Source organism: Syzygium oleosum, unplaced genomic scaffold (assembly GCF_021117445.2).
Source record: "Syzygium oleosum isolate NSW1041296 unplaced genomic scaffold, Sole_v2.1 Sole_v2.14, whole genome shotgun sequence".
In the NCBI taxonomy this organism is placed as follows: Eukaryota; Viridiplantae; Streptophyta; class Magnoliopsida; order Myrtales; family Myrtaceae; genus Syzygium; species Syzygium oleosum.
Genome location: NW_026607498.1, coordinates 9,258,423 through 9,272,712, shown reverse-complemented (window position 1 = coordinate 9,272,712; position 14,290 = coordinate 9,258,423). Strand labels below are relative to the sequence as shown.

Genomic DNA, 14,290 nt, shown 5'->3' with positions numbered 1-14,290 from the left:
TCACTTGATAATGAACAGAATATCATTTTTCTCTTCATTCATAGATCTTGACTTGGTATTGGAGCAATTGTTACTTGAGGTGTGCCCATCGAGTCTGCCACACATTGACCTTCACCAAAAACGAAGCCTTTAGTTGATGTTCGGCATACTTCCGTTGCTCATTTCGAAAAACCGACACCATGATCAGACTCGCCGCCCTCAAGTGAACCACATCTTGAGATTTCGTCGCCAATGAAGCCACAATTATCTTTAAGATATTTCCTAGAGATAATATGATATCTCCCTCGATTTTTCACAATCTCTCGTGATGGTGTATCTATCTAAGGTATTCTCCATATCTCCTTTTGAATTGTGCATATCTTTCATTGAGATATTATCTAGATAGACATCTAATAAAACCTATCATGTACTCTTTATTAAAGATACACTGAAATATATGGAAATTTCACAGTTATCTTATCTGCGTATTATTCTTATCCGTCTAAAAAAGTAATTTGACTAAATAATTGAGATTTGATTTGGTTTTCATTCTTTTCCCCACTAAGCTGAAGCTGGACTGCTAAATTGTGGGTTATACTTAGTATCAGTCTTCTATTATTTTTGTCTAACATTGACCTAGACTAATCCCATTTGCCTTTGAAATTTTTGAATATTTTTCTCAGTCCCTCTTGTAATACTTTTTCTTCTAGCCAAGTTAGACAGTATTATTTGTGTTCGCCTACTTGTCAAGGAACAGCAAAACAAGTCTGCTACGATGGAGACTACACAACAAGACTAACTACAGCAAACGGTCCGTATCTCAGCAATCCCATCACCTACAATCTTCCAGGTTGGTATAGTCCGTCGGGGTATCGGTAGATTTCCGGTTCAAGAACCAGACGTCGCCCGTTCAGAACCCACAAGCTGCACGCAAGCCGTTGTCGGTTAGGACCATCTGCACTTTAACCGGTTCGAGGTGCTCGCGTAATATTTCACGGGCCTCTAAGGAACTGGGATTGCTTAAGCGCATCGTTTGCTTCACAGGTTTATGCTTTTGTAATGTCCATGCTTACGGTTCATTCTTAGAGTACGCGAGCCCGTTTGATACCGAACCACAAAATCCGAACTTTAGAAAAGGGTAGGATTTGCCTTCCTACTTTTCAAATTGGGTTGGTGCGATTTGGTTAAATTCGGGCGCCAAACGCCATCCAATCTCAACGTCGTGCTCATTCCTAGCGTGAACTACGAAGTGATCCCTCCCTTTCCCTTTCGAAACATGTAGAAAATCTCTCCGAAAGCTGAGTTCCAAAGTTCTATAATCGCTTAAAATAATCACTTTGGATCAAGTTATAAGGAAGTAATAACTTGACTTGGAAGTTGTTCTCCTCTTCTTCTTTGCTGCTAGACAAGGAATAAAGAGATCATTTTTTTTAAACAGTGTCCACGGTGAAAGGACTAGGAGGATATGACCTTTGTTCGTTCGGAAGCCGATTTGATGTTCATTCCATGGTCGGAATAGCATGTAGTTTAGGCCGAATTTGAGATCAGCCCCTATCGCCCTCTTGTCTCGACCGTTGCCATAGTGACGGGTTCGTGTTGCGCTAATTCACCTCACGTAACCGGTACATACGTTACACGAAGTGATAAGCAAAACAAGTGCAGCAAAATAAAGAGGAGATCACAAATTTACGTGGTTCGACAGATAAGTCTGTCTACATCCACGGGGCAAGCACACGGAACTCACTTGTATAACAGGAGAAATTACAACGCACACCCCTCAACCTGACAAACACCAAACAGTGGGTCGCACTCTCAACCGTGAATCTTTTCTCAGTACAACTCTCACAATCACAGAGATACTGCACACCCAAGATTCCCTTACAAGAGATAACCCAGACCCCCAAGTTCTATTTCACCCAGAACGTAGAGAAAAAACAGAGGAATAACCCAAAGCACATTAACTCTTAACTGTTCCCTCTCTGTCTCTCTCTCCTTCACACGTTCCCAAAGAAGTAGAGGGGTGGTTGTACGCACTAAAGTAGTGGAGGAGTGGCATCGACAGTTACTCCCTATTTTTTAGGTGTCACATTCTCCCACTTGAAGACTATTCTCGAATAGGCTTCACAGCTCCGATTTGCCCAACCATCACCAATCAAGTGATAACTACAAGCCCAAGAGAAGTTTTGCACCATAAAAACTTCTCTCTCGCAATAGGCTTCGTCAGCACATCTGATACGTTGTCGTTGGTGTGAATTTTCTGCAAAGAGATAACTCCATCTTCCACTACATCACGAATAAAATGGTACCTGACATCAATGTGTTTCGTACGAGAGTGAAACATTGGATTAACGGCCAAATGTAATGCACTCTGACTATCACAATGAATAGTGATGACTTTCTGTTTGATTCTTAGCTCGTCAAGCAATCTCTTCAACCAAATGCCTTCTTTACAAGCATCTGTTGTTGCGATGTATTCAGCCTCTGTAGTAGATAATGCCACCACAGATTGTAACTTAGACATCCAACTAATTGCTCCACTAGCTAAAGAGAAACAGTACCCAGTGGTAGATCTTCGTCTATCACGATCTCCCGCAAAATCTGCATCTACAAATCCAACCGATTGTAAATTTTGGCTACTATAATGAATAGCCATATCAGAGGTACCCTTCAAGTACCGAAGGATCCATTTCACCACAATCCAATGATCTCGACCGGGTTTGCCATGTACTTGCCGATCGCTCCCATTGCTTGCGCAATGTCAGTCCGGTGCGGACCATGGCAAACATAAGACTCCCTACTCGCGACGCATACGGTACTCGAGCCATCTCTGTCTTCTCTCGCTTGTGCTAGGACTGCTTCGAAGACAGGTTTACAACCAATAAGAAGTGGGGTATTAACCGGTTTGGCGTTCTGCATATTGAAGCGCCGCAGAACCTTTTCCACATAGCTCTTTTGAGTTATCCAGATCTTCCTATTTTCACGATCTCTGAGTACGGTCATCCCAAGAATTCGGTTTACGTCTCCCAGATCTTTCATATCGAATTCCCTAGCCAAACGAGCTTTGAGGTATGCAATACCTTCTTTCGAAGTACCCGCAACTATCATGTCGTCAATATACAACAACAAGATTATAAAGCCACCATTACCATGATTGCGAACATAGGCACAATGGTCTGCTTCACATCTTTTGAACCCCAAACTCATAATGAAAGAATCAAATCGCTTGTACCAGCATCTTGGCGCCTGCTTCAAGCCATAAAGCGATTTGTTCAGTCGACAAACCAAACTCTTCTTGTTCTCTTCAATAAAGCCTTCAGGTTGAGTCATAAAAATTTCTTCATCAAGATTTCCATGCAAAAAGGCTGTTTTTACATCCAACTGCTCAAGCTCTAAGTCAAGCACATGCCACACTCAACACAAGATAATAGTAGTTAGACGAACAACTTGGAGAAAAAATTTCATTAAAATCGATACCGATTTCGAGCATAACCTTTCACCACTAAACGAGATTTATATCGTTCAATATTTTCGTTATTGTCTCTTTTCAACTTGTAGACCCACTTGGAACCGATAGCCTTTCGTCCTTCAGGTAACTTGACAAGATCCCAGGTTTTGTTTTTGTGTAAAGCCTCCATTTCCTCCTCCATAGATGCCCTCCATTGAGGAGCATTACTGGACTCACAAGCTTCTTGATATGTACAAGGCTCTCCCTCTTCAGTTATGCAAGCGAAAGTTGTCACATAATCATTTAGCCAAACTGGAGGTCTAGTAGTCCTCCTATGAGGTCCTTGGTCACCCCGAGTTTCACTACCGGTTACATCACGTATGCTCTCTATCGCTTCATCTCCACTAGCTTCATCGGTATCGGTCAAATGTTCTTCAAATTGATTTTGAACTTCTTTTGATGATTCAAGTTCAAATATTTGTGACAAGTCAGCATTTGGCGTTTCTTTGTCTTTTTGCAACGAATCTTCATTGAAGACGACATCTCGGCTAATAACGACTTTGTGGGTAGTAGGATCCCACAATCTGTACCCCTTTACACCTTCTGCATAGCCAAGAAAAATACACTTTCTGGACCTTGCTTCAAGCTTTGTCCTTTGCTCTTTAGGAACCCACATATAAGTATCACAACCAAAAGTACGGAGGAAAGAATAGTCAACAGTTTTTCCAGACCATACCTCTTTTGGAATCTGTCCATTAAGAGCAGTTGTTGGGGAACGATTCACTATGTAACATGCCGTACATACGGCTTCACCCAAAAACTCGCTTCATACCAAAGACACTCAACATACTTCGAGTACGATCCATTAGCGTACGATTCATACGCTTAGGCCACTCCATTTTGTTGTGGAGTTAAGGGACCGTGAAATGTCTTTGAATGCCATGCTCGCATTGCAAAAAATCTAAGAACTCTTGCAGCATATATTCTCCTCCATTATCGGTTCTGAAACACCTTATTTTTGTTCCTTTCTGATTTTCTACCAACGCTTTAAATTTCTTGAAAGAAGCAAAAGCATCACTTTTCCTTTTAAGGATGTAAACCCAAACTTTTCTGGAAAAATCATCGATAAATGAAATAAAGTACTTTGCACCACCCAAAGACTCATCAGGAGACTCCCAAATGTCAGAATGTATCAAGTCTAAAATATTCTGACTTCTTGCTGTGGAACGACGAAAGGGAGTTCTATGAAACTTTCCAAACTGGCAATCTTCACAAAATTCTAAATTAATAGTCTTTAAACCAGGAAGAAGACCGCGATCAAGAAGTACCTTCAGTCCTTGCATGCTCATGTGTCCCAAACGCCTGTGCCAGATAGTTGCCGACTCTGTCACAGCATTTGCAACTATGGCTTCACTGACTATGGTCTCTCCAATTAGCCTGTATAAACCGCCTATTAATTCTCCTTTCGCCACGATAAGTGCTCCTTTGATGATCTTAGCTCGTCCCTTTTCCAGAATAATTTTATAGCCATTTTCATCAAACTTTCCCAGCGACAGTAGACTTTTCCGCATATCCGGTACATGCCGTACACCAGATATTGTACGCGTGATGCCATCAAGCATGGTAACACGAACATCTCCAATCCCCACGATTTGACATGAGTTATCATTGCCCATGTATACCGTACCTCCATCACATAACTGATACGTATGGAACCAGTCTCTATGTGGTGTCATATGGAAAGAAGCGCCCGAATCCAAAATCCATTGATGTTGCACGCTCTTTATTGGAACTGCAGTCATCACCTCGCCATCTTCAGGTAAGTCTGCATTTTCAACGATGTTTCCTTGGGAATTTGTTGATGTTGATGCATTTTGGGAATCAGATTTGCGATTTTGTTGATTCTCCTTGGATTTACAATCTTTACGCATGTGACCCTTTTGTCCACATTTCCAACAAGGACCCAAAGTTCGCCTCTTTGACATGGACCTTGACTTCTTTCTCCCACTGAAACCTTTGTCCATGGATCTTCCTCTGGCCATCATAGCATTACCAGAACTGCTCTCGAGAGTTTTTCTACGAGACTCTTCCGTCAGCAACGTAGCTATAGTTGAATCCATGTCAAGATCCGCTCCAGTACTGAGACTCATGATCAAGGAATCCCATGTATCAGGCATCGAACATAGAAGAAGTGTTACCTTCTCGTCGTCCTCGATTTTGACGCCGATGGAAATCAATTTGCTCAATAGGGTGTTGAACCTGTTCAGGTGCTCTTGGAAAGAGGACCCTTCCTTCATCTTTAAACTGTATAATTGCCGACGAAGAAAAATTTTGTTTGACATTGTTTTCCCTTCGTAGAGATTCTTCAATTTCTCCCATAAGCCTTTGGCAGTGGTTTCTTCAAAGACATTGAAGAGGACAGAATCATCTAACGCCAGAAGTAGATCCGCCATTGCCATTTGATCTTTCTGTGCAAAATCCTCATCTTTCATCTCTGTCGGCTTTTCGTCTTTACCGGCAAGAGCAACTGCACAACCATCTTTCACCAAGACCGCTTGCATTTTCAACTTCCACAATGGATAGTTGGATCCGTTGAATTTTGGCACCTCGAACTTTGTAGAAGTTGATGCAGCCATCGCACAAAGCTGAAACACGTACGTTGACGTCGATCACGTGCAGCACAGGCTTCTCGAACCGTCGGCTCTGATACCAATTGTTGCGCTAATTCACCTCACGTAACCGGTACATACGTTACACGAAGTGATAAGCAAAACAAGTGCAGCAAAATAAAGAGGAGATCACAAATTTACGTGGTTCGACAGATAAGTTTGTCTACATCCACGGGGCAAGCACACGGAACTCACTTGTATAACAGGAGAAATTACAACGCACACCCCTCAACCCGACAAACACCAAACAATGGGTCGCACTCTCAACCGTGAATCTTTTCTCGGTACAACTCTCACAATCACGAGATATCGCACACCCAAGATTCCCTTACAAGAGATAACCCAAACCCCCAAGTTCTATTTCACCCAGAACGTAGAGAAAAAACAGAGGAATAACCCAAAGCACATTAACTCTTAACTGTTCCCTCTCTGTCTCTCTCTCCTTCACACGTTCCCAAAGAAGTAGAGGGGTGGTTGTACGCACTAAAGTAGTGGAGGAGTGGCATCGACAATTACTCCCTATTTTTTAGGTGTCACAGTTCGAACTTTGGGTTGCAAAATTGCCGATTGCATTGTACGGTTTTGCTAAGATATAAGTTGCAACGAAGCGACATTGTTACGTCCTAGTTGCGGCTTCACATGCAATTGACAGCACGGTCATACATCCGATTTGTTCCACATACGTGCGTGCGTGCGCACGAAACAACAGGCACGAAACAACAGTTGCTCCCAGAGTCGACATTATTGAAAAGTGGTTACGCAACAGTGCAGTGATGAGGTCTGAGGATATGATGTTTGCTCGGGCGGAGAGGTACTCTAGGTGATCCACATTTATCGACAACATTGATAGCAGCGACATGACGCAACCTGTCAAAGTCGAGAATTAAGATGACATCCGGGCTCTGTCTTGCACTCGAGAGATTCAAAATGAATTACTTTAACTTGGTAGAATCGAACTCAGATTTCCCATATTTCTCGAACCCATTGCATGGTTCTTGTACATTGTTCTCTCCGTGACCAAACTCAGTCTTATGACTTCATAAAACGAGAGATGTCTCTCTACCTTTAAGTAGGTAAACTTCAATACTCGAAACTACGCAGTCGGGTTTTGTGCGACTTTGCTTATGCATATCCAAACGTAATGGATGTGATTCCTTCAACAAAGGTGATGAACGGGTGGGCAGCCCCTTCATCCTGCACAGGCTCGAGAGGCTAGAAAGATAAACGAGCAAAGATCTGGACAAGCCCGGCTCGCCTTACTTTGGCCTAAGACTGGCTCGATCCAAACGCTTCTATGTAATGTACATGTGTTGGACGGGCTTGGGCAATATAGTAGCCCTTACCTTCAACGCCGATTCAGTCCGGACCCGCCCAATGACGACCTCTACTATGTCACTCCAAAGGGCAGATCACTAGGGATCGGCACACGTTCCTTTGATTTTGGCTCTTCCAAGTCCAAACACGGACTCGAAGTAGATGGAGCCGACCAAAATCATATGTCCAATCACCAGGGAATTATTGTCACGTAATCATCATCAGTCTTTTGAAAAAATCTGACCAACCCAGGTCCCCACTTCCGCAGTACTTCGCCAAAACAGAAAAAAAATGAGCAATAAAAGCCAAGACAAGTCATCCCGCCTGTGGTCCAAAGAACAAACGAATTCAAATCTCTGGGCAGACAAATTTCCATCCATTTTAGGAAGTTTCGAAGATGCCCTCTTTCTTGGATGGTCACCAGACCAACAATCAACCATATCTTGAGCAACAGAAAGCAAATCAAATGTGCATAGTCCTAATGTCTTTCGGGTTTCAATATAAAAGATAAAGAAAAGTCTCGTCTTTCTTTTCTTTTCTTTTCCTTTTCTTTTCTTTTTAAGTCTTCGTCTCAACCGGGTCAAGACAAGTCATCCACACTGGTAAGAATATAATTAGCACCCACGTCTTGTGCTCTTTAATCCAATGGAGTTGAATGAGCTTTTACTACATAACTAGGAATTGTCGTCCCAGACGTTACCTGGGGCTAAGAGAGAGCAACTAACATCAGAGGGTTAGCATCCAAAGGACGAACAAGAATTGGTTGACCACACTAGGTGGTCATATTTTGTGAGGGTTAATTCCAGGACACTTTAAGAGGTAGCGTGCGCTGCAGCAATTGTTCCTGCTCCTTCCGTCGCTTGGCCAGGCGCATGAAGTCTGTAATCACTTCTTCCTCGTTTACTCTCTGATGTATAAGAAATAAGCAAAAAAGGGAGATGCATCAGTTTTATCTTAAATGCAGCGCATAAGTTTGTGCGCACGCAGAGTGTTCGAGTGTATAAGTGCATGCGCGCACATGTGCTAGAGAGAGAGAGACAGAGAGAGACCTGTGATACGAAATGGTGCACTGCGACGTTGAGCATTTCATTCCTCTGTGGGTTGATTGATGCGCTTATCTACAAATCACGTTTCAAGAAAATACAGCTCAGGACAAATCTTTTAGAATGTAAATCAACATCACCATGTTTGAAAAACCTACAAGCTTGTAGTGCCTGCAGTATCTCCACAGTGCATATGTGCTCAGTTTTGCCAAATCTATCTTCTGCAAACCACAAAACAGCTACAAATTATGTCAACTCAATGAATACCAAGAAAGCACCAGATCTTTGCTGGAAAAAAGACTTGACCAACATGCAAGCAGAAATTTCAATATTTAAAAGGAATCATTGGGATTCATTCCTCTATTCAACTTTGTTTATGTTAGCCCTACGAGCAGAGCAAACTCCACAAGAGAAGTAATAAACAAGATAATCGTACACTGCTCATACCAGTTGAGGTGTCTGAATGATCGATCGGACGTCTCGGTAACTGCCGTGGACGACAGACTTCCTTGCAACAGGGGCGACCAATGGCTTTACATGCCGCACTTTTGGCTTTCCCGGTTTGTGGGAGTTAGTTTTAGTAGCTGCTCAAGGAAAATAACCACTTCAAAAGATAGAACACAGAATTCCAATAAAGTACAAGAAGATAGGGCCTAAGTTCGACTGACAGATAATATGCTCCTTTTCGATAATGTCAGAGTCAGTGCTAGAGTCCATGATATGATCACCATCATCTTCGTTCCCGGTAGGATGTTCCAGGACGCTCAATGCATTCCTTTGCAGCTTGACTTCAACTCCGTTTTTCAGAACCTTGCAAGAGAAAGCCCCCATAGTTTTAAAGCTTATCCTCAAAACTTGATTCGCTAAAAATGCAAAGCAGTAATATATGTTCATTTAAAACATTTCCATTGAAAAGATGACCAGAAAACCAGTATGGTAATTTATGAGGATACCCATCTTAAGTAGACGGGAAGACGGCAGAAACTTTGTCCATCAGATCCGAGTCTAACAGTTATGCAATCGATAAAACCCAATATTGACATGCAAAGCAATTTTTTCATATGGAAATTAGTCACTTAAAAGCAAGCACTCTAAAAATTTATGTCACGTGCCAGACAAAAGAGATGTCAACTACCTAAGTTCTTCACATGCAAGTGTTATCATCTAGCTGAATAAAGGAAACAAACTTGGGTTACAATTATGTGCCAACATAAGACCTTAATGTTGGGGGCTCAGCACAACTTTTGACATGCATTACCCATCACACTGATAGAGCATATCTTCAATCAAACACGAATCGCATCTAATCACTTCTTGCTGAAGTTTTCCTTAATGAGAACCACCAATCCACCGATACGTTTAAACTTCAGTACTCTTTATGATTTATAAGCAACTAATTCAATATTGATAAACCACATCAGATGAATTCCTAAAATGAAAGTAAACATTCAAGAATGACGCAATTCGCTAGTCGGTATTTGGATTATGGTAGCCTACCAAAGTAGAAATGTGATCACTAATGATATAAAATTCTATTGATGGAAATTCACACATGGTTGGATTTAGCAAATAAAAAGCAGCTGACCTAAAAGTGAGAAATTAATATTGCTCCACTTGTGCTACTACGTAATGAACCATTACTCAAGTCAACATGTACCAAGAAAAAGATAATGAAGGAATACCAGCCAGTGCCAACCACCGAGGCCCACGGCCTTCTTCACAACGCCTTGGAGACCCACCAGGACAGACTTTGTTCGGTTGTTACCAGTCACAATGACCTTGGTATGCCTAGGAAGAACGGACAGCTCCTCATCACCACTTTCCTCGCGAAATGGCGATAAAATTCTAGAAGCACACAGCTCAGGTTCCTCCAGCATTGTCTCCAACTCAATCCTCCCCTCAATCAACGGATAAAAGACCTACGCCAAACCCAAATGGTGTGAAACATACACAAAGATGGGATTTTCAGTTTAGAATATAGTGATCCATTGACTTCAGCTCAAGATGGGGATGGCTTTCGGTAGAAGCTCATGGCATTCCAGACTCCCCCTTCCTCAGATATCTCAAAAGAAGCTTCACTCAAGTAAGCTTTCCTGCGAAGTGGAACAAAGAATTGACAACAAGTTCTTCTGTGAACAGATTAAAGCAAGTAACGACTACTGAAATGTTGAATCACGAGAGAGAGAGAGAGAGAGAGAGAGAGAGAGAGACCTCGACCAGACAAACCAATCTGACACTAATCTTTTAAGGACCGACCAAGAGAGTTCGAAAACGACTGAATCACAGACAAATTCCGTTCATTTAAAAAAAAAAAAAAGGTTTTGAAGAACCAAACGTTGTGATCTACATCAATATAGTGCTGATAACTCGTTACATAAAACCTCCATACAAGTCGCGGTAACACCAAATTCGGAACTAGAGCTACTCTGTTCAAGTAAAAATCACCTCGATCACCCCCAACATCAACCTGAGAGTGCTTCAGGCTCTACCCGGAAAGTTCAGCTCAGAGGACTCCGACCCAAAACATCCAAAAAAAATCGAAACTTTTCCCAAGAAAAAACCAAGAGGACACACCACACGAAGCCACCCTGCACTAAATTAATTCCACTCCAAAACCCAAACCCAGATAAGAACAGGTTGACGAAACGCAACGACGCAAGCACTCAATACCCACCTGGACGCATTCCGCTCCTAGCGACGAGTCCAACACAATTCGCGACTCGGGACCGAAATGCGTAGCAAGAAAACCCAAAAGAACCGACCTTGATCACTGACCGCGTACCTGCACGCACGAAAGATCGCGAGACCGAGCTCGACCCGGACGAAAGCGAGAAGAAATGCGAAGATGGGTGTGATTTTTTCCGGACGAGAGTTCAGAAAGTGCACAGTTCTCGAGAGCGAAACTGCGATTTTGATGACGATACGCTTGAAATGATCCAAGATAACGCGACCAAGCAAAGCGAGAGAGAGAGACAGAGAGAGAGAGAGAGTGTGTGCGCGTGAGTGTGTCTGTTCTTAAATGCATTACCAACTGCTGATAAGAAACGGACCTGACACCGTGGCGTACGGTCGGGCATTGCATCCGACCGGGCATTTGCCGGTAGCCGGTCGCCTTCTCACGAAAATGCTACGTGAGCATTCAATTTTAACTCGAATTCAAATCCCGGCTTGAATATTTTTGTCTCGTGAGAGGGCCTCGTCCCGATTCTGGTCCAAACATTTTTTTGTCTCCTAAAAGAAATCAATTTTAGCCCGTGTCCCATTTTTGGCCGAAACTCTCTCTTGTCTCGTGAAACAGCCCTAACCTTCGGTTGGTTCCCAAATCTGGCTCCCGTCAAGCTTCCATCGTGTTTTCGCCGATTACACGTGTCGAATCTTTAACGGCATTATCAGACAAAGACTTGCCCCTATTTGGGTATTGACTAAAAGTTTGTGTTCTTTCTTATCACAGAAAAAAAATTTTGGAATCCAACCTAACGTCGGTGTTTTTTTTGTGAGATAGATAAAATGCTCTGGTCAATATTGAGGCCCGACATAAAGTCGTTGCTTTTTTAAGAGACAGAAGAAAAGTTTCGATCAGAATCGGGACCCGAGATAAAAGTTAGTGCTTTTTAAGGAAATTAGGCCAATAATCGTACGTAACTTGTATGGGCACTACGATAAATAAAAAATTGAATTTTCGACGGAGACGTCGGTGGACGGTTCCTTTATTTTCGGTTAGAGGATGATAACGCGAGTTCCTTACAAAGATGGCAACGTGAAAAAACAACACGAGGGGAGCGGAGGTCGGAATGCAACTTTGTCACGTCTTATTTCCCACCATTGCTCGAGCTTAACGAATCAAAACTACATTTTCTTGGCTTCGCTTCACGGGCATCGCTTGAATTTCTATGTCCACGTCCCTACATTCCGTCGAGAATGCTCGAGACTAAAAGTGGATTTAGCCAGAGAGAAGTGTGTCGTGCCGACGCTTGACGAGATTTCGACCATCCGTTCCGACCTTGGTGTTCTCTGTTATCGCGTTTTGGCACGACTGTAAGCCCTCCTTTGCGAAGAGTTGAAAGTGCATATTACTGCATCCGCTCCGATCTCAAGCCGGCTTTTCCTAACTTGCGAGAGATGACCGGCCGCCTATTAAAAGATGCGGGATATTTCCATCTTATCACACACATTCAACGGAGGAACAAACCGATTAAAGAATGTTCAAATATCGGGCTCGTCGTATAAATCTAGTCGGCAATAGAACAGGGAAAGAAAAGGGCAAATATCACCCAAAAAAAATCTCGAATTATGTCCACCGTGACGCAAATATCCCATTTTATGTGTGACGTTCAGTTCCATCCAGGCTATACTTGTCGCACCGGTATAATTCGAGATTTTTTATGACACAAAAAAAAATATTTCGATGGTATTTATATCACGTAATTTGAAATTTTTTGTGGTATTTATTAAAAAAATCGATTTTTTATTCGTTTTGCTCCTTTATAATCTGTTGGGAACATAATCTCTTTCGGGCAAAAGACCTGTCTTCGGGGCCGTACGCGTGGGACCCGCTCGTTTTTCTACAGCTAGTTTTTATCATCGTCTCCTGGGGGCGCGTGTCGGAACCAAAGGAACACGAGGAAACTTTCCTCTTCGAGAACCACAAGCATAAAAATATAAAAATTATAAGAAAAAGTCACAAAAAAATTCCAAATCATTTTTTTTGTCAAAAAATTCCAAATTATTTTATTTGACGTGTTTATCCTAAATTTTTTTTCGTGACACCATAAACCCAAAACTTATATCCGTGTGGTACATTTATCTCAATTTTTTTTTTGTGATGTCAAAAACCCCAATCTTATACTCGTTTGATATATTTATTTTGCACTTGTAACCGTGTTATAATTTTTAGCCTCCATGAATGAACGTCGCTAAAAATCTTATGTGGCCGCCTACATGGGGGATGGAAAGCAAATGGCAATGATGCATCAATCGTATGTTTTTTTTTCTCGTTTTCTTTTTCTCATTTTTTTTAACTTCCTCCTTCGTTTTCTTCCTTGGTTTGGTGATGGCGAGGACGATGGCAATGGCTATGGTAAGGGTAGCGGCGGCGGCAAGTGCGGCGGTGAAGACGAAGGAGGAAAGGAGAAAAGTAAAAACGAAAAAGAAATCTTGACGGAAAGTAGGGCAATTTTGATGTCACAGAAAAAGTTGGGGATAAATGTATTACATAGATATAAGTCTGGAGTTTTTCATGTTACACAATAAATGTATCGCATGGATATAAATTCGGGGCAATTATGTCATACGAGCACAAGTTATGTTTAGGGGTAAATGCGTAGCAGTGAACATAATTTGAGGTTTTCGATGGCTTTCACCCTAAAACGATAATTAGGAGGAAATTTTAAACATTGATTAATTCATGGAAATACCGCACGAGATATATTCTAATCAATCAGACAAAACCGCAAGACCATAGGAGATTGAAAAATGATAAAAAAAAAGGATTTCCTAATTTCTAGTGATTTGTGTCAGGGGGTTGCTTTTTCTCGGATCTTATCCCAGGCAGCAGCAGAAGCAGCAGCAGCAGCAGGTGTTGAAGCCGCACCACACAGCCACAGTACAGCAGCAATAAAACAAGAACTCGATTGGAAAGTGGATTTGAAGTCCGGTGCTTCTTGCCCGCAGTACACCCTCAGTGGAGCTCAGCTCCAACGTCACGGTGCCGTGCATGGCAAGATGGAACCATCATCAGTCTTGCAACAATGGCTGATGGACACCCCTCGTCCTGTAAGTTCAAAGAGAACGGGGGGTTCGATTCTTATGGTTGTGTAGGTGACGAGCTCTGGTGGTATAGA

At 42.3% G+C, this 14,290-nt stretch overlaps 1 protein-coding gene across 3 annotated transcripts; it reads right to left on the bottom strand.

The window, feature by feature from the left end:
• Positions 1-8,007: 8,007 nt before the first annotated feature.
• Positions 8,008-11,430, bottom strand: LOC115692272 (uncharacterized). 3 transcript variants are annotated; one of them, XM_030619073.2, is made up of 7 exons: positions 11,125-11,430; positions 10,133-10,543; positions 9,119-9,260; positions 8,898-9,034; positions 8,609-8,689; positions 8,457-8,525; positions 8,008-8,314 (listed from the first exon to the last, which is right to left on the bottom strand). In XM_030619073.2, the coding sequence occupies exons 2-7, from the start codon at positions 10,325-10,327 to the stop codon at positions 8,204-8,206; spliced, it is 735 nt and encodes a 244-aa protein (XP_030474933.1). In that variant the 5' UTR covers positions 10,328-10,543; positions 11,125-11,430; the 3' UTR covers positions 8,008-8,203. The 3 variants fall into 3 exon arrangements, with proteins under 3 accessions (XP_030474933.1, XP_030474934.1, XP_056173901.1); XM_030619074.2 differs by having other exon boundaries at positions 11,233-11,430; XM_056317926.1 differs by having other exon boundaries at positions 8,609-8,671; positions 11,233-11,424.
• Between the last annotated feature and the right edge of the window lie 2,860 nt (positions 11,431-14,290).